Source organism: Onychomys torridus, chromosome 7 (assembly GCF_903995425.1).
Source record: "Onychomys torridus chromosome 7, mOncTor1.1, whole genome shotgun sequence".
Classification (NCBI taxonomy): domain Eukaryota; kingdom Metazoa; phylum Chordata; class Mammalia; order Rodentia; family Cricetidae; genus Onychomys; species Onychomys torridus.
Window position 1 is genome coordinate 33,125,208 of NC_050449.1, and position 21,963 is coordinate 33,147,170.

Below are 21,963 nucleotides of genomic sequence, written 5' to 3' on the forward strand. Positions count from 1 at the left end.
AAGACCCACAATAACCAATGGAACAGGATTGAGAACCCACATAGAGGCCCACACTACTAGAACCACCTGATTTTTCTATAAGAGGCCAGCAACATAGCTGGGAAAAGACATCTTCAACAAATGGCTCTAGTCAAGCTGGATAGCTACATATAGATGAATGAAGAGACTCTATCAAGTCTCCCACCCTGTGAAAACGCATCTCTAAATGGATCAAGAACTTGAACCTATGATCTGATACTCTGAGCTGATAGAGGAGAAAGCAGAGAATATGTTTGAACTTACAGGCACAGCAAAGGACTTTCTGAACTTTCTGAACAGGACCCTGGCAGCACAAGCATTAAGACCAACATGTGTCAAATGGGACCACATGAAACTAAAAAGCTTCTGTAAAACACAGGACACCATCATTCAAGTTAATAGGCAGTGTCTTAGTTTGGGTTCCATTGCTGTGATGAAACACAATGACCAAAAGAATGTTCTGGAGGAAAGGGTTTATTTCACTTACACTCCTGTACCATAGTTCAAAATCAAGGACAGTCAGGACAGGAACTCAAATAGAGCAGGAACCTGAAGGCAGAGCCAATGCAAAGGTCATGGAGGAGTGCTGCTTTCTGAATTGTGCCCTCAGCTTGTTCAAACTGCTTTTTTGTAGCACTCAGAATCACCACCCCAGGGGTGAAAGCAACCACAATTGGCTGCGCCCTCATACATCAATTGCTAATTAAGAACATGCCCTATATGCTCACCCTATCTTATGAAGGCATTTTTCTCAACTGTGGTTCTCTCCCCTCAAATGACTCTAGTTTTTGTTGAAGTTAACATAAAATACTAGCCAGCACAGGCAAAAAGGGGGGGGGGGGGCAGGACACTTTGGCAATTGTACATCTGAGAGAAGATTAGTACGAAGAACATACAGAGAACTAAAATACAAAACAAACCCTAAACATCAATAAAACAAATGAAAACCAAAAGAAACTAACTAAATAATGAGGCATAGAATTATACAGAGCAATCTCAAAGGGTGAAATACAGATGACTGAGAATTATTTTTAAAAATATTCAGCATCCTTAGTCATCAGGGAAATGCAATTTTGAACTATTTTGCAATGATTTCATCTTAATCCAGTAAGAAGGGGGTAAGATACAATCAATGAAACAAAACAACAGCAAAAATTCCAAAACAACAACAACAACAAAATGATGACAAAGGCTGGTGCAGTTGTGAGGGAAGAGGGGTGCTTCTCCACTGCTAGCCAGGCAGCCACTATGGCAGCCAGTGTGGAGGTTCCTCAAAAGATAATAATTGATCTACTGCGGGAGTCACCTATAGCATTCTTGGGCATAGATCCAAAAGACTCTGCGTCCTGCTGCAGAGACACTTGCTGATCCATGTTCATTGCAGCGCTATTCACAGTAGCAAGAAATAGAAACAGCCTAGATTTCCATCACTAAATAAATACTGGATAATAAAATGTGGTACATTTAAAAAAATGAAACAGCATTCAAATATTTAAAAATTATACAATTAACAGTTAAATGGAAAGAGCTGGTAATGATCATTCTGTGTGAGGCAGCCAACACAGAAAGAAGACTGCCGTGTTTTCTCTCATCTGTACATGTGAGCTTTGACTCTTCAGATGTGTATACAGAATGTCTGCTAGGAAATCAGTAAGGGGTTATGAGCTGGGACTTTCAAGGGAGAGAGAAAAGAATGTAGTGCTATAAAGGGAAAGGGGAGATAATGGAGCAAGAAAGATTAAATAGAGTGGGGGCAGGATTTACAGGATAGAATAGGGAATGCAGGGGGGGTTAGCTAACACTAAAGATCTTCTGAAAAAGCCGTATGAAGATCTCTTCAGAACATACTCATATGATAAAAGAGCTTAAGTAGAGTTATCCCATTAGTCACATGGACTATCAAATAAAAATCCAAGTGTCAAAAATGGGTTACCTCTGTTGAAGTTGGTAGACAGCAAAATCCCATACATTCCCAAATGTCATTCTAGTGTACCTTCCAGAATTTGGTCATAGTTACATTTAAGTTAAAAAAGTTTCAAACTATTAACCACATAAGCCATTAGTATGCATAATTATTTTGAAAATTAATTAAAATAAAAATAAAAGTTATCTTTTCAAGAGAATAAAATTCATGTCTCAGTGTGGAGCCAAGAGAGACCTTGTTGACCAGAACCAGAAAGTTGTAAGGAAAATGATTCTGGGCAATAACTTAGGAAGGACAATGTGAGCTGTTCAAATCAGGTGGTTATTATGTTGTTTGTGCATTAGACCTAAGCTAATTTGTAATAAGAGGTACTAACACACAGGTGAGTGCCTGTTATTCTCAACTCCACTACTTAGCTCTGTTGGCTCTAATGTTCTTAGAGCTCTCACAGGAAACTTATGAGGGCAACTCCATCTTAAAGCAAGGAGTTTTCATTGTACAATCAGGCTGAGAAATTTGAACAAACAAAACTTGAACATGAATGATATAGGAAGGAAAATGATAAATAATCTAAGGAGAGATAACTTTGATAAGGTATAATAAGATTCTCGGGTTCCTCCTCACCCAACTGGCAGAAATCCAACATTATGCAGAAGTTGTATTTCCCTGGAACATACTCCTTAGCCATTTCTTACTTACAACAAACCAACACATAAACAAAGCACCTTTGTTCTTGAACTTCTTTTGTGTGAGACCCATTCTTGGGCTCAGAAAAATCTACTGTATACTTTATGCTTTCTTTCATCGTTGGCCACAGCATTATTGCAGACCTACTCTTACGATTTCCTTAGCTACTTGTTTTTTGCAATAGGCCTCACAGTTATCACTAGGACTTCTTTTCATTCTCTAGTTAAGCATGAAGTTACTCATCAAATGTCATCTGCCTGAGTTTATTTTTTTTTTAAGGAGCAGGACCCCATCTTTATTCTTAAAAAAATGTTGTGATTGAACAGCTACAGGCTAGACAATAGATATATGAAAGAGCAGATTCTCCATTCCCCCGAGAAATAGAAGCACAGATCTTGAGAGCATTGAGTATGGCTTGACATGGACTAAACAAATAAGACAAGATTTCCAGAAACCACTTTAGGCTCTTGTGTATTTGAAAACAGAATTAAGAGAGAGTGTTAAGGAGCTTAAGATTAGTGACCAGGCAAAAGCTGGTCTACCTTCCAGGAACTCTTGCCAAAGTAGCTTCAGTGTCTTCAAGTAGAGATAGGGTTGCTAGATTAGTCTGGTGGGTTCTGTGGCTGTCCTCTGGTTCTGACAGGAGTGTGTAGAAGAGAACTGTCTCCCTGTGCTCCTTTGTCTTCTGACACCTCTTCCCAGTGCTTTTCTCTCTTCTTTGCCATTGTTAGAATCAGCAACACAGCTGCTTTATTCCCACTGCCTGTAATCAAGTTGCTAACAATTTCAGTTATGAAAATAGTAGCTTGTTAAATTGAAGAGCAGATTTCTCATTTGTAGTTCATTTTAGCTGGAAACAAAATTAAAAAATTGCTGGAAGGTAAACCAAAATCAACACCCATGTCCAAGTAGGTGTAAGCTGAAAAGGGAGAAAATGTAAGTGATATTGTCCAGTGGTGCTTTGAATTCAACCATAAGGCCTGCTCAACCATTCTCTCAAGCCCCGTTCTTTATGTGATATCATTTTGGTTCAATGTAACAGGATCAATGAAAAATAAAGACCACGTCTCTCAAACTTCTGCAGCCCTTGAGCAAATAAATTGATTAAATAGTTAATGCAGATATTTTATGGGAATATCATTCCACCAAATATGAAGAAGAACTAGGGAGAAGAAAAATAAGGTGAAGAGGCATGAGATAGGACAATAAAAATAAGGAATTAGAAGCACTGAGTCTGATGACAGTGCAAAAAAAGTAATGAAAAGAAAGCAGGATTAAATGAATGGTGGACAATCAGCAGGCTCACATTGTTCTGCCTATGGGAGCACTGTTCCACTCTCACCTGCCTTCACTGTTCACTTGAGGATACAGGAGGGTGTGAGTCAGACAACTGGCCCTGGAGGTTCCACTCACCACTTGCTCTCTAGATGCTGTTGTGTCTCAGTAACGGTGTTAATTTAAGATAGTAATAATAATGTTCTCAAATACAAAGTAGTTTTGAGTATTCATTAAATCTATTCCATTAAGCTGAAGGGTACCTAAGTATTCACTACTGATCTTTCTTTACAACTGTCCAGGTAGGAAGCACAGTGGACGTAGGACAGTCCACAGTGATGATTTTACCTCCTTATTCCTGAGGCTGTAGATTAATGGGTTTAGCATAGGGGTGACCAGGTTGTTCAGGACCTGAACAGTTGCATCCAGCCAAGGGCTTGGTGTTGGCCTTAGATAGATGAAAATCACTGGCATGTAAAAGAGCAAGATGGCAGTGAGGTGGGCACTGCAGGTGGAGAAGGCTCTATGTCTTCCTTCAGTGGAGCGGATCTGGAGGATGGAGCGAACTATACAGCTGTATGAGGTGAGAATGAAGAAGAAGCAACTGAGGGGCATGAGGCCCACACTGATGAATCCCACCATCTCCAGGGTTGATGTGTCTGCACAAGCCAATTTCATCACCACAGGGATATCACAGAAATAATAGTTCACCTCTTTGGGGCCACAATAGGGCAACTGGAAGGTAAGAGAAGTTAGAAATGTTGAATGAATGCAGCCAAAAACTGATGTCCCCATAGCCAGAAAGGCACATACTCTATGGCTCATGATGATTGAGTAGCGTAGAGGGTAGCATATGGCAACAAAGCGGTCATAGGCCATCACTGTGTATAGGAAACATTCTGTACCCCCCAGGAAATGATCGAAGAAGAGCTGGGACACACAGCCTGCATAGGAGATGGCTCTGCTGTTTCCTGAAAGATAGAACAGCATCTTGGGAGAACTCACGGAAGGGAAAAATATGTCACACACAGACAACTGGCACAGGAAGAAGTACATGGGAGTGTGAAGCCGAGTGGAGAAGACAATTGCGAGGAGTATGAGCAGGTTCCCCACTAGAGTGAAGATGTAGAAAGACAAAAACAGGACAAAGAGCGTAGTCTCCAGACCCTCTGTGTGTGGGATGCCAAGCAGGATAAACTGAGTCACTACTGAAAGGTTCTTCATAGCTTTGAGAATGTTTGACCTTGCAAAGATTAAAAGTCAGCAATCAGGTCATCAATATCTATTAAGAAGCTGTTTCTCACAAGTACTTTGAGTATGATTTGAGAAGCAGCAAATGACGTTCTTCTGATGTGCAAAAACAAGATCTCTGTAAAAGTACCAGTTACTATAAATTCATATTTGAGAGTTTGTCTACCCAGGTTTTAGAAAAGATGCTTCATGAATATAAATGGTTGTCTTCTGTTCCAAGAGCAGAAGTTAAAAGACCTAGTCAAATAATCTCCTTAGACACAACTGTACATGAGTTTATATTCTGAGAAGATGTCTGTTGAATCTTGATAATATATTTAAGTGACCTGCTGTAACTCTTCATTATACTCTACAAAGCAGTAAGAAAATATTGTATGAGAAATCATGACATTTAATAGGAATCCTGACCTTGATTCTTCTTAGCTACACTAATTTAGATAATTTACACAATGTGTTCCATAGTCATCTACAAAGTGTAAGACACACTTACTGAATATATTCTTACACAACAATAAAGTTTATAAACTGTCTCAAAGTTCCCAGCAAAACTATTACCAAACCCTAAGGTAAGGTCTCCCTTAACTTTATGAAGCTACAACTTCAAGAGATGCTAGGGAAGACAAAAAGGAATGAAAAGAGCATCCTTGGTGATGCTTCCCAAGCATCTTTTGAGGCGTATGGTCATCAGTACATCAACTGCCTCTAAGACAGTTGGGATGATCAGTGGTCAGTAACACTATGGTACTGAGTTTGTAGTCAGCCCTGAGCTATTCTGTGTGGCCCAGAGCTAAGAAAGTGTATCTGATAGGAAGGAATAGCTACATTTATTGGTGTCAGTTTATTCTTTATCGCTGTTATTTTTGTGTTAGGGTATAATACCCTTCATAAGAGGAATGCTTGATGGTCAGAAACTCTCTTTACAAATATTGAGAGTGGCTGCCTCTCACGTATAGACCAGGCAAGAGGGACCTCCTCTGAGGTATGATCTCTCTTGTATTAAAGAAGGTATTCATTGTTGATCTCCTATAAAGGTATTAGAATTAAAAACTTCAAAAGGAAAGGGATTTCAAACACAACATCTAAAAATCCCCAAGCTGCTTGTAACTCATTTTCATGCATTAGCCTTTAAATAAGAATTAAATAGCCATATGTGGCTAATAATTTATTGCGAAGTTAAAAGATGAACTTATGGCAGGGACTGTACAGTGTCCACAAATCTAAAGTATAAACTGATAACAGAAAACATAATTAGCTATTCATTCCTGACAAAAGATAGCATAGATAGAAGAAAACTGACAGCAATAAATATAGTTATTCCTTCCTATCATATGCACTTCCTGAGCTCTGGGCCACACAAAATAGCTCAAGGCTAACTACAAACTCAAACTAGAGAATATTAGTGTTAAATATTTCTCTCAGGTAACCCAGAAGGATGAGTACTACTTTCCTGACCAAGGCCCATGCCAACCTGGGAAGAAGGCAATTTTGTACCTCCTATAATAAAAATCATAACGAAAAAAGGCCCTAAGCACCCAATTCTTACCCTCTTGGTCTGTTCACCTTGCCTTTTTATTGGGTTTCTTTTTCATTTAATTCTCCTTTAATGAAAAGTGAGACTTTTTGTTAACCTTTTTTTTTATTCCCTTGCCCCAAATACTCTCTCTCTCTCTCTCTCTCTCTCTCTCTCTCTCTCTCTCTCTCTCCAATAAATGGCCTAAAAGTTCTCCTCAGTGTCCATTCCTATTTTCTTTTGTCAATGACAGAAAGAATTTATGAAGGGGACTCTGTGCCCTGGATGGGGCATAATTTAGTTCTTAAGTATCTTCCATTAACACTGATTTTCTACACTTATTTACAAACAATTTTTTTTACTAACTTGGGTCTTTGATTTTTCAAGAAAAATAAAATAATGCTAAACAAGAGCCCAGATAAGTAACAATTAAATGGTATTGACAAATTCAACTATGAAAGCTCAGTAGATCTATTTAATATGCATAACCATAAATAGAAATAGAATCCCAAGACACCCATGTTTCTAATTTATTAAACCAATTGCTTTGTATAGCTATTATATGTCAGACACAGTCTCTTTAACTCACTGGCAATTCATTTGGTCTCAAGGCTCAGATCATCTTTTAAAATAATTTTTTAAAATTCTATTATTGGATTGTAATGTACTGGATCCTTGACACAGATGTCCACACAATGCCATTTACTATCTTTAGAGAAAGATGGTAGAAATATAGGACAGAATATATACTAGATTTTCTAATTGTTTCATGTTAGATATGTAAAAGAATTTTGTTATTATCTATACTATTGAAGCAGGATCTCTCTGGGTAGCCCTAGCTGGCCTGACTCTTATGTAGATAAGTTTAGTTTCAGGCTCATAGAGATCCTTCTGCTCTCATCTCTTGAGTGCTGAGATTAAAGGAAAACATCATCATGTCCAAACTCTTATCCATTTTTAAATGGAAATTATTAAATTGCTATTCAAGACAGAGTAATTAAATAGAGTGCATGGGATATGTTTCTGTCTTACTCTATATTCATCCTATCCAAAGGTCAAACTTGGTCGCCAGTGTCGTCACTGTTAACAATTGTTTTTTTAATTATTTTTTATTTTTTGAGATTATATATAATTACATCATTTCCCCCTTCCCCTTTTCCCCTCAAAAACCCTCCCTTAAACTTATTCCTCTAATTCAAATTCTAGCATCTTTTTTCATTGTTACATGCATTATACATACATATATATTCCCACTGCATACTTGAGAACTAGTGTGCTGAGAGAGGTCCCCAACTCTGACAGATGCTTCTGTGCCAGTTCTTTCAGCCTTTATGTGTTCTAGATGGAATTAGGTCAACTCAAGCTTTAACCAAAAAAGGGGGGGGGGCGGTAAAAGAAAGCTACATATAAAAGGTAAGCTATTGCGTTGAAATGGAAAATACATTAGCCTGTGTTAAATAAAGTCAAGGAACAGAACCAACAGAGTGGGGTTATGTAAGTAAAAAGCAGAGTAGGCACCTTAGGAGACTAAGCCTTCCCACTCACTACTCCATTAGTAATGATAGTAACAATGGCATTGCACACACAGGTACAGGCCATCTAGTGGATACTCTCTGTGTTTCAAAGGACTGGTGAGTCATTCTAAAAACTTGATTCTTTTTTAAAATACTTATTTGTAAGTTTTTATTTCTATCAGAAATCACATCTGCAGATAGAAAGTTGACATTCAAACAATCAAGAAAAACACTTTTCTTGCTTTATTCCACGTCTGCGCTTGTAATCTTTAGTAGGATCTTTTCTCTTTCTGCCTCTGCTTCCTGGGAAAGCCTCTTCTATTGCTGGGAAATGAAGCCCTTCGTGGAGGACTCTTTATGGGTACTTTATACAAAAATGGGGGAAGATTTCATGTCTCATTCTTCTCCAGTCATTTCAGCGAGGTTGTTTTTAAATTTTGTGTGCATGCAATGTGTGTGTGTGTGTGTGTGTGTGTGTGTGTGTGTGTGTAGACATGTGTGGTTGTGTGTGCATGTACCTGCATATGCCATGGTACCCATGTGGCGGTCAAAGGACAATTACTGGAGTCACCTCTCTCTCTCTCTCTTGTGTCCAGGGATTGAATTCAGGTGATCAGGAAGGTGCCTTTACTGGCTGAGACATCAATTTTCAATTTTAATTTTACATTTGAATTGAAATTTTATTTCATTTTAGAAATCACACAGCATATATTTTCTTCCTTTCACACATTCTATATTGATATCAGCTCCAACACTGAAACTTTTGATCTATACAGTTATATTCCTCATAAAGATTCCAGATAGGCTAGATAAGAGCTGTTTAAAAGAACGTATCTAAAGATAGGAGCCAGTTTAACATGGGTCAACACATTCTACTAAGAAAATTTTAAAAAGCAAGGAAAGTCACAGTAACATTATGAGGAGAGGGTAGAGGGCACTTACTTTTATAAGTGGTCTGAGCAACTCCAATTCCTGTGAGCCCTCTACATCTCCCACAGCTAAGCAAAGACCTTCAAAGGTTCCAGTCTTTGTTTATGCTCAGATATCATGATGTTCTGTGATTCCATAGGCTCACTGGATTTTCCTATTGATTTCAGGGAAATGCATTCCCAAAGGATCAGGAAGTCCTGTGTGCTGTCTGTCAGTGTGTGAGGACCAACGGCTGATAGTGAAACCCTGATAAAAATTCAAATAGTTCTGTAGACCTGGAAACATGAACCCAGTTTTCCAAAGTGCAATAGCTAGAACTTGCATTTCCTTTTATGACCAGAGCAGTGTGCTCCACCGAGAGCTTCTGTGCCCACTTACGGGATCATGTCTCATGAGGTTTATGTAATCAAGACTAGAACACTCTCTTCCTGGATTGCTACCTCAAAATGATTTGAAGAACCTCTTAGGCCCTGTTTGGAGTTCAGGGACAGCTCTGAGGGAGCAATTAGTTTATCAACTCTATTCATCATCTAAACATGAAATTATGATGATGATTTCATTGTAAACAGATGTTCCAAAATGGGAAACATGGTCTTCCAATATTATTTGTACAGTAGAAAACACTTCAATTCTTATATTATCAGTTCATCTGCAATGCTGTCCCTTAATTTGACTGCGTTTTGTATTAAGACTCAGCTACATCATTTATCTCATCATTTTAAAAATCATCTATACACATCAAAAGTTAAAAAGTAAAAGAAATGATTTTAGATTTTAGAAAGGATTTTACAGTGAGATTTTCTTCTATGGCAAAAGTTTGTTCCAAAATGGAAATGGAGATTTAGGACACAACCAGAAAGTTAAGGTATGTCACAAAAAAAAAATGTTTGTGGAAGTTAATACTTTAAAATAGTGTGTTTATAAAAATCTGCTTAAAGAACAAAGATTTTTCTGTTTTTTTCAAAATAATTGGTTATAGTCTCCACTGAGTTTCTAGTTAGGAAACGTAGTCTTGACAGAGTCAAGGACCATCTAACAATTTATCCTTGCTGAGTTTCAGCTAAGTATTATATAACAGCTAATTTTTAAGACTTATTTATTTATTATGTATACAGTGTTCTGTCTGCTTGTATGCCTACTCACCAGAAGAGGGGCATCATATCTCATTATGGATAGCTCTGAATCTCCATGTGGGTTGCTGGGAATTGAACTCAGGACCTCTGGACAAGCAGCCAGTAGCCAGCAGCCAGTGCTCTTAACCTCTGAGCCATCTTTCCCCACAACAGCTAAATTTCTTAAACCACACTTCATTATTCAATTCTGGTGTATCTGACTTTCCGCACATTCAGCAATCACATATGATAGCCAAAACCAATGAGGGTCCAATGTCACAGCCAATGTTTTGGAAGTCGCATCAACTAGATTCCAGGGAAAGATGACGACATCTTCAAAAGTAGCCTTAAACTTTGAGAAGTCATCAGTCTTCTTGATCAGAGAGGCCATATTGACCCCAGAAATTGGACTTTACTCATGGTAAATTCCTAAGAATGGTAGGGGGTAATAGAGGGAAATACTTCAATGCTTCTGGGAAGCAACATTGTTCACTAGACACTGACCCATCCCAGGTGATGGCCTAGCTTCTAGAAGTAGAGTGAGTAACACTAGGCAGCCACAATTGACCTTAAGAGTAAAGGGGACGTAGCTCAGTTACAGGCATCAGCCTTGCCTCAAGCACAAGAAGGAAAGCAGAGCAAAACCCTACACTGACCTGCAGTAATACTGATCAATAACAACTTCAACAACCAAAAACTAGGCTAAAGAAAGGGAGAGAAAATGACACCATGACTCGGAGCTTATAGACCAGCCTACAAAACTCTTTTTTTTTTTTTTTCCCAAGACAGGGTTTCTCTGTGTAATTTTGATACCTGTCCTGAATCTCGCTCTGTAGATCAGGCTGGCCTCAAACTCACAGAGATCCGCCTGGCTCTGCCTCCTGAGTGCTGGGATCAAAGGCATGCGCCACCACTGCCCAACTTTTAAAATGTGTAGCCCAGGCTGGCCTCAAACTTGTGATCCTCCTGCCTTTGCCTCCTTCAGCAAATCCTACCAGCATGCACCACCACAACCAACTCCAAAACTCTTAGTCCGGGGCTACCAACAAACACACAAGATAATCACAGACAAGTCAACTATAACACAACGATAAATTCCATTATTTAAGATGTTAGAGTTCATAAACTTAGTTTATATTTTGTGCTCTTTGTTTCTTTTGGGGGGACATTCTTGCTACTTAATGCTTACAACCTAATATTATCTCCCTTTTAATCTATTTCACCATGGAATTTCACCTCAGAATCATTCACGTGAATATGACTATAGTCTTTGTTATTCAATGACAATTTAATACAGCACACAATGGATTTGGTCATTCTCACTTCCTCCCTTGCTTACTCCATTCTTGATGAAACTCTTCTTCCCAGCAGTCCCCTTCTTCCTACTTTTATGTCACATTTTTTATGTGATCCACTGAGTTTAATAAGGGCTGTTTGCACCAGCATATGTGGAGGGTTATGTTTTGTGCTCAAGGTACATAATATGGGATCTCCTGGGACAAACATGACATTAATTTATTGGTTCTCGCCATTTTGTTGTCAGGGAGTCATTAATTGGTGTAATCATGTTTCTTTGGTTTAGAGTTCACATCTTTAATCTGTTAATCTTTATCTTATAGGTCACCTGGCAATTTCAAATTAAGCTCTTTGTGATACAAGGATCTTAGGCAAGTCCTTATACAGAAAATCCAAATCCTCTTCTCTCCACCATAGATGAACTAGAGAGAGGGTTTTGTGGCAGGGGAATCACCCTGCATCAATACATAAGTAACAGAAAACTTGATCATCACCCTTAAACTCTCCAAAGATGTCTTGGGCCACAGCTCTCAGTGGAAAGTTGAGGCAGAAGCGTGAAGTTGGGAAAAGTGGCAGGAATATTCACCTATTAAAGATGCCACTTAGCAGAAAGACTAGAAATCATTTCTTACCAAGGCAATATACAAGGGATACAATATGCATTGGAGATTGCTGGAGCTATGTAAACATTTTATACAGATTTGGAACTAACCTGTGTCTTATACCTACTGAGCAGCTGCCTTTTTTCAGCTAACTAGCCTACTTCTACCCCCGAAGCGCCTCTTGTCTTTATTTATTTGTTTGTTTGTTTAAACAAACTGCCGTTATTTCTATCACAATTCATCTATCCCTGATCCAATTTATTCTCTAGCAGAAGAACTTAGAAATCTCAGTTGGTACTCTAATATTTTTGCTTCTAGCAGCCTGAAACCAATCAATCAACTCACCCAAATCAATCTTTCCATTTTCTTTGTGTATGTGTGTGTCGGGGGTGGGAGGGCATGTTTACAAGTCAAGAGTGGACACTGGATATTACAGTATAAATTATATTGGTAAATTGTCATGTGCTGTTTGTGCTTGCTGAGAGGAGACTCTAAGAACAAGATGGGTTGCCCTCGTCTCAGAGTTGACACTGTTTGTCTCCAGTCCTCCTTGTCCAAGAGCAGGCTATTTCCCTGGGGATGAGACAAAGAATGAGGAAGAACTTCAAACAGCTAAGGGTACTAAAAACATTGGACATCTGAGAACAACTACCAAAAAAGGAAAAAAAAAAAAAAAAACCTATTGTTTACCAGGGTTACCATGATATAAAAAAGCCAACAGTGGAGACACTGGAAGCTCTTTCCTGTAGATTGTCTACAGGGAACATTTGGATCAGGAACTCAGGCATGACTTTCAGCAAGGCCTCTCCATTCATTTAGAATCTACAGTATAGATACCATAGATAACTGCTCAGGAAAGAATGGGGGTCTCCGTCTATTACTGTCCACTTACTTGGGAGACAGTTTCTCACTGAGCTTGGAGATCACCCATTGTCCAGATGGACTGGCCAGTGAGCTCCTTGGATCTTCTCTCTGTGTCTGTAAATACTGGGGTTAGAGGCAGCTCTACCACTTCCATCTTATCATACAGACTCTGAGGATCCGAACTGGGGTCCTCAGGCTTGCAGTTTACCCACTGGGTCATCCCCATCCAAAATCTTTTTGTCCCTTGAGTTAATTTTCTAAAGTATTTTGTCATAGTGACAAAAAATAAAAAAGAAAGAGCATTGATTGACATGATCATTTTAAATTCTAACTGATCTTCTTTATTTTTAATTCTAGCTGTTCTTTAACACTTGTGTTGAGCCTGGCTAGGAACCTCATAGCACAGGTCAGGTCTGAGAACTTGCAGCCATCTCACAAGGTGTTTAGAGATGAATGAAGCAGAAACATAAATCTCCTAGTATTAGTTAAACCAAGGTACTTAGGAAATGGAAATAAAGACATGTAATAGAGTTAAATATATAAACAGAATCAATTCAAGATCTCCATAGCAGTTCTGAAATGGGCAATGTATGGCTTTTGTCTCTCTCTTTGTTATATTGATGTTGATTTTCAAATTTCATCCAATTCCTGCTCTTATGAACATAAATGTCACTATTATGATCGTGAAAATCATGTAAGAACAAAACTGAGCAGATAACGATAATGCAGATTATTAATTCAGGCCCAGGATCAATGCTACAGTGCTGACTCGAGATTCCATGTCACCCACTTTATTGTGATTTCTCTGGGAAACTTCAAGTGTCATTCTGCATATGAATAAAATAAAAGTCACAATGCAGAAACCATGTTAGGGGACCATGACAACTTCTCACAGAGGAAATGATGGGGGCAGAAGATTAGATCCAAAGGGACCTAGACAAGTTAAGCAAGGTTGTGGAGATATCCATTATTGTTATGAAAGAAAGAAAAAGGTAAAGATGGAACCCAAAAGCTATCTCAGCCAAGGCGAAAGTCTGGGATTCTGTCGTAGCCAGGAAACATTCTTGCTTCATGAGTAGCATCCTCACAGGCCAAACACAGCAGGAGTCACAGGTAATTTCAGGAGACTATTGGCAGCTTGCACAAGCATGGGGATGGAGGAGCCTGTGAAGAGGGGACAGGACACAAGAGTCAGACTGAAGGATTGGGAGGAGAGGGAGGCTTTTTCCTGAGCCTTCCTCAATTATTCCTCTCATCCCCTTCAGCCCTGATTTAGCTTCCTGCAGTACCCAGGCTCCCCCTCCTTCCTTGTTCTGATTTTCCTTTAGTCTTGCTGTCCACAGGAACATGGCAGCAAGGACACAATAACCCTACAGGAGTACCAGCTACATGTCTAGGGCTAGTCTTACTCAGCTAAGCACCCACATCTATGTTCCTTCCCTCTGCTTAGCTTGTCCCAACCACCAAGTACGTATTTCATCATACTCCTGAAAAGGAAGGATTAGCTAAAGGAGCAGATAACATGGTAGGGGCAGCTATGGCAACTCTCTAGTACTCACCTTCTGCTACACATATAGGCATAGCTCCTGAAACATATCTGGGAAAGAGGGAAAGGGGTGGATGGGGCTGTGCTTCTACCTGCATGGTCATGAAGCCAGGTCACTGCCTTCCTTTCCAGAAGCTCCCACTCATATTTCATGTCCTTGCCATTGGCATGTAGCCAGAGTATAGCCAATACTGTGGCCCAGGCAGAGGGGTCCCCATCCTGCAAAACAGACAGAAACTTCCATGGTGCTCATGCAGGGCAGGATGCCACTCAAGAGGAAGCAGAGAGATTCACTATCTCCTTCCTCATCATTCCTTAATCTGATGCTACATGGAATTCCCTGGCCCATCCTTACCATACATACTGACTTGAGAAAACATTCCAGTACCACGTAGAAATGGACTTAAGATGTAAGTCCAGTGTAGCCATCATCATATTCCACAAAACAACCCATATACACAGTACATGGCTAATTAGACTGTACTAAGAGAAGAAATTTTATATTTGATTTTTTTGAAGTATTATGTTCATGAATTTTTTCTTTGTATCCTCAATTGCCTATAAAAATACATAAGGAAAAATCAATAGCACATTTCCAAACATAAACACAAGTAATACAAAAGTGAGAAGATTTTTCCAAAGTTAGTACTCTAGAAATGATGGATGTTGGAATTAGTCCACTTAATAGACACAAAAGGAGCTCTCTTGACCTTTACAGTCAGCTGGAGCATGGATTTCCACATTTTTTGTGTGTGTGTGACAGCACAGACCACCAACATGGCCTCAGACTTTAGCAGGTGCCATAGACTTCAGCATAGCCTGTACTGAAGACTTCAGTATAAAATATAGACATCAACATGGCCTCAGGGAAAGATAGGCCACAGTTCCCAATATGGTCCCTGAGGCACCCCTGCAAATGATATCAACATGGCTTCAGGTGGCAGCACAGACCATGTATGTCCACATGGCCTTCAGTGGTAACACAGGCCACAGATTTCAAAAGGTTCCCCTGTTGCAGTAGGACCATCAACACCAACATGTTCTTAAAGACATTGGCACAGGAAAAAACTTCCTGAACAGAACACTAATCACTGACAATTAATAAATGGGACATCAGGAACCTAAAAAGCTTGTATAAGGTAAAGGACACTGTCAATAGCACAAAATGGCAGTCTACAGAATGGGTAAAGATCTTCATCAACCCTACATCAGACACAGGGCTGATCTCCAAAATATGTAAAGAACTCAAGAAACTAGACTCCAACAAACCAAATAATCCATTTAAAAATGAGTACAGTTCTGAACAGAGAATTCCAAATAGAGGAATCTCAAATGGCTAAGAAACACTAAAAGAAATGTTCAACATCCTCAGTCATCAGGGAAAAGCAAATCAAAACAACTCTGAGAATCCATCTTACACCTGTCAGAATGACTAAGATAAAAAACACAAATGTCAGCTCATACTGGAAAGGATGTGGAGCAAGGGTAACACTCCTCCATTGCTGGTGGGGGTGCAAACTTGTACAGCCACTATAGAAGTAAATATGGCGATTATTCAGAAAACTGGGAATTGATCTACCTGAAGACCTATTACTTCTACCTGAGAGGATGCTCAATCGTACCACAAGGGCACTTGCTCAACTATATTCATAGCAGTTTTTATTCATAATAGCCAGAAACTAGAAATAACATAGAAGTCCCTCAATGAAAGAATGGATTAAGAAAATGTGGTACACTTACACAATGGAGTATTACTTAGCTGTTAAAAATAATGACATCAAGAAATTTGCCCGCAAAAGGATGGAATTTGAAAAAAAAAAAAACAGTCATCCTTAGTGATGTAACCCAGACCCAGAAAAACATGGTATGTACTTACTCAAAAGTGGATATTAGGTACAAAGTAAAGAATAAATATGTTCTAATCCACACACCCAGAGAAGCTAAGTAACAAGGAAGACTTAAGGAGGGCGGGTGCACTTGAATCACCCTGGGAAGAGGAAATAGAATAGATTATTTAATGGGTGGAATAGAGGCAGATGGGGATGAGAATGAGAGAGAACAGGAGGGGTCAACCCTTAAGGAAATAGAATCAGTCATTAAAAGTCTCCCAACCAAAAAAAAAAAAAAAAAAAAAGCCCAGGACCACATGGTTTCAGTGCAGAATTCTACCAGATCTTCAAAGAAGACTTAATACCAATACTCTTTAAATTGTTCCACACAATAGAAGCAAAAGGTATATTACCAAACTCCTTCTACGAGGCTACAATTACCCTGATTCCTAAACCAAACAAAGATGCAACAAAGAAAGAGAACTACAGACCAATCTCCCTCATGAACATTGATGCAAAAATACTCAATAAAATACTGGCAAACAGACTCCAAGAACACATCAAAACAAATATCCACCATGACCAAGTAAACTTCATCCCAGGGATGCAAGGGTGGCTCAACATATGAAAGTCCATCAATGTAAGATACCATATAAACAAACTCAAAGAAAAAAAAACATGATAATCTCACTAGATGCAGAATAGGCATTTGACAAAATCCAACACCACTTCCTGATAAAGGTCTTGGAGCAATCAGGAATACAGGGAACATACCTAAACATAATTAAGGCAATTTACAACAAGCCAACAGTCAACACCAAATTAAATGTTGAGAAACTCAAAGCAATACCACTAAAATTGGGAACAAGGCAAGGCTGGCCCCTCTCCTCATACTTATTCAATATAGTACTTTAAGTTCTTGCCAGAGATATAAGACAACATTAGGAGATTAAGGGGATACAAATTGGAAAGGAAGAATTCAAGCTTTCCCTATTTGCAGATGATATGATAGTATACATGAGTGACCCCAAATATCCAATCAAGGAACTGATACAGCTTATAAACATCTTCAGCAACATAGCAGGATATAAGATCAACTCAAAAAACCAGTAGCACTCCTATTCAATAGACAAACAGGCTGAGAAGGAAATCAGAGATACATCACCCTTTACAATAGCCACAAATGATATAAAATACCTTGGGGTTACCCTAACTATGTATGTAAAGGACCTATATGGCAAGAACTTTAAGTCCCTAAAAAAAGAAATTGAAGATGTTAGAAAATGGAAAGACCTCCCATGCTCATGGATAGGCAGGATTAACATAGTAAAAATGGCAATCTTACCAAAATCAATCTACAGATTCAACTCCATCCCCATCAAATTACCAACACAATTCTTCACAGACCTGGAAAGCATAATACTCAACTTCGTATGGAAAAACAAAAACCCAGGATAGCCAAAAGAATCCTGTACAATAAAACAACCTCTGGAGGTATCACAATCCCCAACCTCAAGCTCTACTATAGAGCTACCATAATAAAAAACAGCTTGGTACTGGCATAAAAACCAACATGTGGACCAATGGAATCTAATGGAAGACCCTGACATTAATCCGTACACCCATGAACAAATAATTTTTGACAAAGAAGCCAAAAATGTACAATGGAAAAAAGAAGGCATCTTCAACAAATGGTACTGCCATAACTGGATGTCAATGTGTAGAAGGCTTCAGATAGATCCATATCTGACACCATGCACAAAACTTAAGTCCAAGTGGATCAAAGACCTCAACATAAATCCAGTTACTCTGAACCTGATAGAAGAGAAAGTAGGAAGTACGCTTAAACGCATTGGCACTGGAGATCACTTTCTAAATATGACACCGGTAGCACAGACACTGAGAGAAACAATCAATCAATGAGACCTGTTGAAATTGAGAAGCTTTTGTAGAGCAAAGGGCACAGTCCACAAGACAAAGTAACAGCCTACAGAATGGGAAAAGATCTTCACCAACCCCACATCTGTCAGAGGGCTGATATCCAGAATATATAAAGAACTCAAGAAATTATACATCAAAATGCCCAACAGTCCACTTAAGAAATGGGCTATAGAAGTAAACAGAGAATTCTTAACAGAGGAAGCTCAAATGGCTGAAAGACATTTAAGGAATTGTTCAACATCCCTAATTATCCAGGAAATGCAAATCAAAACGCCCCTGAGATACCACCTTACACCTGTCAGAATGGCTAAGATCAAAAACACTGAAGACAGCTTGTGCTGGAGAGGATGTGGAACAAGGGGAACTCTTCTCCACTGCTGGTGGGATTTCAAGCTTATACAGCCACTTTGGAAATCAATATGGCACATCCTTAGAAAATTGAGATTCCATCTCCCCCAAGACTCAGCTATAGCACTCTTGGGCATATAGCCAAGGAATGCTCAATCATACCACAAGGGCATTTGCTCACCTATGTTCATATCAGCATTGTTTGTTTGTTTGATTGATTGATTTTTATTATTATATTTGTGTTTTAATTTTACTCATCAGCCATGGGTTCCCCTGTTCTCCCCACTCCCATTCCTGCCGCAACCTTCCTCACAGCCCCTCCCCTCCATTCCCATCTCATCCAGGGCCAAGACTCCACTGGGGATTCATTTAAACTTGGTGGATTCAGTACAGCCAGGTCCAGTCCCCTCCTTCCAGGCTAAGCAAAGTGTCCCTGTGTAAACCCAAGGTTCCAAACAGCCAGCTCATGCACTAAGGACAGGTCTGGATCCCACTGCCTGGGTGCCTCCCAAACAGTTCAAGCTATTCAATTGTCTCACTTATCCAAAGGGCCTGATCCAGTTGGGGGCTCCACAGCTTTTGGTTCATAATTCATGTGTTTCCATTAGTTTGGCTATGAGATCTACATGAACAACCTGGATGACAGTGGGAGTAATGAAGGGCAAGGTTTGAGGGAAAGAGAGCTCAGGGGAGCAGGAGATCCCAACTGGGTCAAGAATAGAAAGGGATAACAATGAATAACAGACCATAATAAATGAAGACCACATGAGAATAGGAAGAAGCAAAGTGCTAGAGAGGTCCCCAGAATTCCACAATGATACATCCACTGTAGACCAGTGGCAATGGTCAAGAGAAAGCCTGATCTGACCTAGTCTGGTGATCAGATGGCCACACACCCTAATGGTCTCATGCTAGAACTCTCATCCAATAACTGATGGAAGTGGATGCAGAGATCATAGGCCAGGCCCCAGGTGGAGCTCCAGGAGTCCAATTGTCGAGAAAGAGGAGGGACTGTAAGAGAGTGAATTGTTGAGACCAAGATTGGAAAAGCACAGGGACAAATAGCCAAATGAATGGAAGCACATGAATTATGAACCAAAGGCTGTCGCGCCCCCAGCTGGATCAGGCCCTCTGGATAAGTGAGACAATTGAATAGCTTGAACTGTTTGGGAGGCACCCAGGCAAGGGGACCCAGACCTGTCCTTAGTGCATGAGCTGGCTGTTTGGAACCTGGGGCTTACACAGGGACACTTTGCTCAGCCTGGAAGGAGGAGACTGGACCTGCCTGTACTGAATCCCCCAGGTTGAATTGAATCGCCAGGGGAGTCTTGGCCCTGGATGAAATGGGAATGGAAGGGAGGGGCTTGGGGAAGGTGGGGGTGGGGATGGGAGGGGGAGGACAGGGGAACCTATGGCTGATGTGTAAAATTAAAATACAAATATAAAGAAAAATCTGTCTGTTACAGTATGAAGATAAAATGCTTTTTTTTTTTTTTTACAATTATGTCTTTTGGAATATGTTTAATGACGTCCGTAAGTCCGACCACACTGTTCTGTATCTAGGCCATTAATTTCTATGTTTTTTAAGGTCCATCTGAAGTATAAATAATTTTATCTTCTGTATATTGTAAGTTAATTTCACCTTTGTATTATATATATTCTTATCTCACCTCAGCCCTGGTCCTTTTCAACTCTCATTATGTTCCTACCATCATGAAGTGCACTCTTTCCTTTTTTCCATTTTTGCATCTCACCTTGGCAGGGTTTGCAGCCTTGATGTCTTCCAAATCGGTGCCCAAGATCTTGGTCAGATCCTCATCCAGCTCCCATGAGCCATTTGCCTTTTGGAGCAAAATCAGCTGCAGAGCAACTTTTTCTCCAAAACCTTTGTAAAAAAAATATAAGAGATATGGCATGGGAAATTATGGGAGTCACTGGAATCAGAGCCCACCTGAGGAATCCTGAAATATTAGGCTGCAGTGAGGCTTCTACAGGAATTCTACTGACTATTTGTAATCTGTCATGAGTTCTGAACACAACAGCAGCAGTGTCTGCTGGGACCAGGCCCTGACTCTAGGTGGACTGTGTAGGCAGAGATTCCCAAGAAGACTCAAAGAACCTGAGGCCAATCAATTACAGTATGTTAGAAGCTATCAAGGCTGTATTGTAGATTAATGAAGCTAGTCTCATTCTGGCAAACGTATGGCAATGCCAAATCTTACCTCCTTCCTGCTGCCTCAATTAAGTCACCCCACAGGCAGAGAAAGCTCCCGGATAAAGAACATGGAAGGTTAGTTTTTGGCTGCATAAGTCAGAGACACAATCTGAGGACCATTTCACCTTTGTAGTCATTTTGCAAGTTGGTTTTCTTGATGGAAGAATCTGACTTTTTCACCTTTCTTGTGGATGCCACATTTCCCTTACTAACACACGAAGATTTGGCTATACAATTTTCAGTATCTGTGACAAACAAACATTGATGAGAAAATTTTTCCTAGAAAGAAAATCCCTCAGACTGTAGAAGTATGTCTTCATAGACCTCTATGGATGCTAACCATTCATTGTGTATAGACACGGTGGAGACAGTAAATTTCTGGAGGATAAGCTTTGCTTGCGACCTGCAAAACATAAATGTACAGTGGAGACTGCATTATCTGCAACAGGCAAAGACTGAAAAGTGTGAGGATTGGAGCCATCAACCTTCCTATCAATATCAGCTTCACACACTAAAGACAATGTGACAATCTCCTGTGTGTCCTCCTCCAATACAGACAGTCACCCTCTGAGCCTTCTTTCTACTTCCTACTGAGTGGTCTCAAAGCACTGACATGTGCTGAACAATTACAGCTGCATCTTTCTTTCAATACAGAAGCATTCTTCCAGATACACCTTAAAATGATTTTTCTGTCCTCCAAATCTTTTTGCCCTTCTTCCTTTCAAAAGAAGCTCAACCGTACCCTAAACATCAAGGTTCAGAAGGTTAGCTTGGCAATTGTCTAAGCCCAAGAATATTACCTTCTCTCTATTCTACATATTCGTACTACTATCAACTCTCAACTACTTCAGTCACCTCCTACAAGCAACTAAACCACCCAAAAACCACACCACAGACTTCCAGTGCACTCCAAACTCACCCATAAATTTGAGAATTTTCATCATCCATCTAATTAGCCTATGCAATATCTTAATGCAAAGATCTTGCCTTCCTCAGATCCTGTGACTGTGGGTCTTACACACCTCTCCCATACCCTCAAGGCATTGGTATCATGAAATATTGATTTGTCATAAATATCTTACCTTTAAAATACAATACCCA

General features: G+C 39.7%; 2 protein-coding genes across 2 annotated transcripts in view; both read right to left on the reverse strand.

Moving 5' to 3' along the window:
* Window positions 1-4,192: 4,192 nt before the first annotated feature.
* On the reverse strand, window positions 4,193-5,158 carry LOC118587811 (olfactory receptor 149). Its single transcript, XM_036193901.1, has one exon. It carries the CDS (start codon window positions 5,126-5,128, stop codon window positions 4,193-4,195), a length of 936 nt encoding a protein of 311 aa, XP_036049794.1. The 5' UTR covers window positions 5,129-5,158.
* An 8,909-nt stretch (window positions 5,159-14,067) lies between these two features.
* The window catches only part of LOC118587557 (von Willebrand factor A domain-containing protein 5A-like), a 32,060-nt gene continuing 24,164 nt past the window's right edge, over window positions 14,068-21,963 (reverse strand). The window contains exons 15-18 of the mRNA XM_036193590.1: window positions 20,988-21,107; window positions 20,402-20,532; window positions 14,622-14,748; window positions 14,068-14,147 (exon numbers count right to left, since the gene is read on the reverse strand). Coding sequence (XP_036049483.1) covers window positions 14,068-14,147; window positions 14,622-14,748; window positions 20,402-20,532; window positions 20,988-21,107 — 458 coding nt within the window. The remainder of the gene's footprint in view (window positions 14,148-14,621; window positions 14,749-20,401; window positions 20,533-20,987; window positions 21,108-21,963) is intronic.

What these genes read in the sequence shown, in the direction of transcription:
- LOC118587811 (XM_036193901.1), bottom strand. Translation starts at nt 5,128, where the DNA reads ATGAAGAACCTTTCAGTAGTGACTCAGTTTATCCTGCTTGGCATCCCA.